The sequence below is a fragment of the Protobothrops mucrosquamatus genome, unplaced genomic scaffold (genome assembly GCF_001527695.2).
Source record: "Protobothrops mucrosquamatus isolate PMUCROS unplaced genomic scaffold, P.Mucros_1.0 scaffold_299, whole genome shotgun sequence".
Classification (NCBI taxonomy): domain Eukaryota; kingdom Metazoa; phylum Chordata; class Lepidosauria; order Squamata; family Viperidae; genus Protobothrops; species Protobothrops mucrosquamatus.
The window spans coordinates 276,291-279,606 of NW_015386375.1; the positions used below are offsets into that span (position 1 = coordinate 276,291).

Genomic DNA, 3,316 nt, shown 5'->3' on the forward strand with positions numbered 1-3,316 from the left:
CATCGGACCTGGATATCTTCGAGACCGCCTCCTGCCGCAGATTACCCCCCATCGACCTGTACGCTCCCACAGAGTGGGTCTCCTCAGGGTGCCGTCGGCCAGACAGTGCCGGCTGGCGACCCCAAGGGGGAGGGCCTTCTCTGTGGGAGCTCCCACCCTCTGGAATGAACTACCCCCAGAGATCAGGGTGATCCCTGATGTCCCTTCCTTCCGCCGCGCCCTTAAGACATGGTTATTCCAGCTTGCGGGACTGGCCTAGGGGAAAATGTTTAGAGGGGGTTTTAAAATAATTTTAAATTTTTTAGACCAATTATTAATATTTGCCTTTTAATTAAGTTTTAATCAGTAGTTTTGATATTTTGTATTTTTATCTGGTTGTTAGCCGCCCTGAGTCCGCAAGGAGAAGGGCGGGATATAAATATAAATAATAAATAAATAAATAAATAAAATAAATTACTGGTCAGTGAATATATCCTGATGAAAGTTATTGGGCTAGTTTCAGTAGATAGAAATGATCTTTCGGTTTATGCAAGTTGACCTAATTTATATATATCATCATTCCACTCTGGATAAGGAGATGACTTGAGATCACCACCAGTGCTCTAGACTTAAGGAAACTGCAAGACAGTGGTCTCTAGCAGGTTTAGTGCTCTAGAACAGGGCTTTTCAACCAGTGGTACAGGTACCACCTGTGGTACATTGGCACCTAGCAGGTGGTACGCGACCATCCTAGAAAAGTGGTAGCGGGGGAGGGGAATGAGCTGAACCGGTGGCAGCACCGCACAAGCTGGAGCTCGGCGTTGATCCTGGCGCTTCTGAGCCCAGAAGAAGCGCCGATCAGCTGGAATGTTGCAGCATCTCCAGGGTCTTGTGATTTACATTCAGATGCTTGGCAACTGATTCATATTTATGACGGTCACAGTGTCCCAGGGTCATGTGAAGTGACCAAAACCTGCTGCAACCAGCCAGCAGACAGGGGGGAATAAAAACCAAACACCCCCCACCCCACCCCTGCTGCCAATCCTCAACAGAAATGCTCACAACAATGGAAACCTCGGACAGGAGGAAGAGCGCCGCCAGGTGGGCAGGCAGGTGTCTTGCTCGGCTGTGGCTTGGGGGGCACTTTTTTCAGTGTCATTGTAACTTTGAACAGTCACTAAGTGAACTGTTGTAAGTCGAGGACTACCTGTACTTTATCACTTTTTTCCCTTTTTTTTTTTTTGGGTCATCAAGTTTTTGATACCTTGCGAGGCGATTGGTGGTACTCGGATATTGCCATATCCTAAAAGTGGTACAATGGGTGAAAAGGTTGAAAAGCCCTGCTCTAGAAGGTGAGAGAACAGCCATCTTGCGCAAACCATGATTGGCACCTTTAAGGACACTATATTTGCTTTTCTGCCACTAGGAAATCACACTACAACCTAATGATTTTCAGAAATTCTTAGCTGCTTTTAAGCTATTAGGAACCTTTGGACTGACAAATCTGAAAAGACTGGGTGATTTTTCTGCAATCCTTAGTTTAAGAAAGGTTAAATATGAGTTTACAAAAGGGTCATTAGAACTTTGATTTTAGAAAGTTAAAAATGGACTAAGGATCCAGATGGATTTGAAATAACATTTTGGAATTAATTATAAGAATATTCTCCTGGAAAACTGCTTGTTTTGAATTCTTTTTTAAAAAAATGGTAGGATAAGATTTTGAAAATTTGACACTACAGGGAACTAGAAAGAAGAAAGGTTACAGTTAAAGGAGAAGAGGATTTAAATTTGACTTACTAATACAGAATGAAGCCAATATTTTAATATTGAATATATTGAAGGATATTTTTGAACATTGACCCTGGAAGTTAATTTAAAGAACATTTGCCTTTATAAATAGGTAGACTGTGTTTAAAAGATGTTATGAAAGAGAAACAAGTTTTACCTGAAAAGATTGAGGCTGATCTGAATGTGGCTTTAAAAATGTCAAGCTACAAGAATGATAGGAAGGAAGATGCTACACTGGATATACAAGAGAAACCAGCTGATGTCTTAATGAAAAGGAATAGGCAAATAACAAATCAAGAGAGTGACTGGATAATTTTCCTATATTGGATTTACAACAGAAACTTGCTTAAGCTTTGAAGAACATTGTGAGAAGGGACAAAGAAAAAATAAAAAGAAATCAAGTTCTAAGATATTATTTGAAAGTACTAAAAATCAAGATTGTTAGAAGTAAAAGGAAGGAATATAAAATTGGTTTATTTCATCTAAGTTAAAATAGATGTGTTATTATCCCTGATAACTCTTAATTGAGTTTTGCTGATCAGGACTGAAATGAGAAGATTTTAAGCATTTGTTCACGGATAAGAGATGAGATATGGGAAGACATTATTTGTTATATTTTAAGAGAAGGTGATAAGTTACTAAAATTGTTTATACTTGTGATGAAGGGGAGAGGTTTTTTCATTACTGTGTTCTTTTTTTTTTTCTTACTATTTTTCCCCTTTTCTGCATCTTTTTTGTTTTTTTAATTCTTTAGTTTATATTAATTTTTATCTTTGCAATTGTAATTTTAATGAAATTATTATAATCTTTAATAAAGTACTATAATAAAAAAACAACTTAGGCAGATTACTCAACAATCCTAAAATGTAGCTTCCAGGAAAGATAAAATGGGTGAACAAAGCAAGACCACAAACACTATCTTAAGCCATTAGTAGAAAAGTGGATGGATAATAACGCCTGAGCCAAACCTTTCCCTAATCTAGGGCTCTCAAGATGTATTGTCTTTACCATTCCTTGTAGGGTAAGCTTTCTGGGAATTGAGAGTCCCAACACCTTAGAGTACCACAGGTTGGATAAAGTGTGGCTTAAGTGGGTTGTTCTAATCAGGCTTAAGTGTTTTTGCATGTTGTACATACATTTATGTGAAGTTTGGAAAACCCTCCAAGTTGTGTTTATTCTGTCTCTTAGGTCCCTTCACAGATGTTGTGACAACAAATCTGAAACTTGGCAACTCTACAGAAAAAAATGTTTGTTTCAAAGTGAAGACTACGGCTCCACGCAGGTATTGTGTACGACCCAACAGTGGAATTATAGATGCTGGAACGTCAATTAATGTCTCTGGTGAGTTTATCCAATTGTTTTTTGTTTCGGAAATACATCTGCTTTCCCCCCACTCATGATCATTTTGGTTCTGAATACAGCTGGAAGAGAATAAACAGATGTTAAATGGCCTGTGTAAAGCTGACATTTTGAACAACCCTATATATTCTGCAAAGTTTCTTAAAAAATTACAGAACTGTTTCAATGTCAACACCAAGTTATTTCTCCT

At 38.4% G+C, this 3,316-nt stretch overlaps 1 protein-coding gene across 1 annotated transcript in view; it reads left to right on the forward strand.

The window, feature by feature from the left end:
- Positions 1-3,316, forward strand: part of VAPB (VAMP associated protein B and C) — a 53,918-nt gene that overhangs the window by 35,458 nt on the left and 15,144 nt on the right. The window contains exon 2 of the mRNA XM_015832081.1: positions 2,956-3,108. Within this exon, the coding sequence (XP_015687567.1) occupies positions 2,956-3,108 (153 nt within the window). The remainder of the gene's footprint in view (positions 1-2,955; positions 3,109-3,316) is intronic.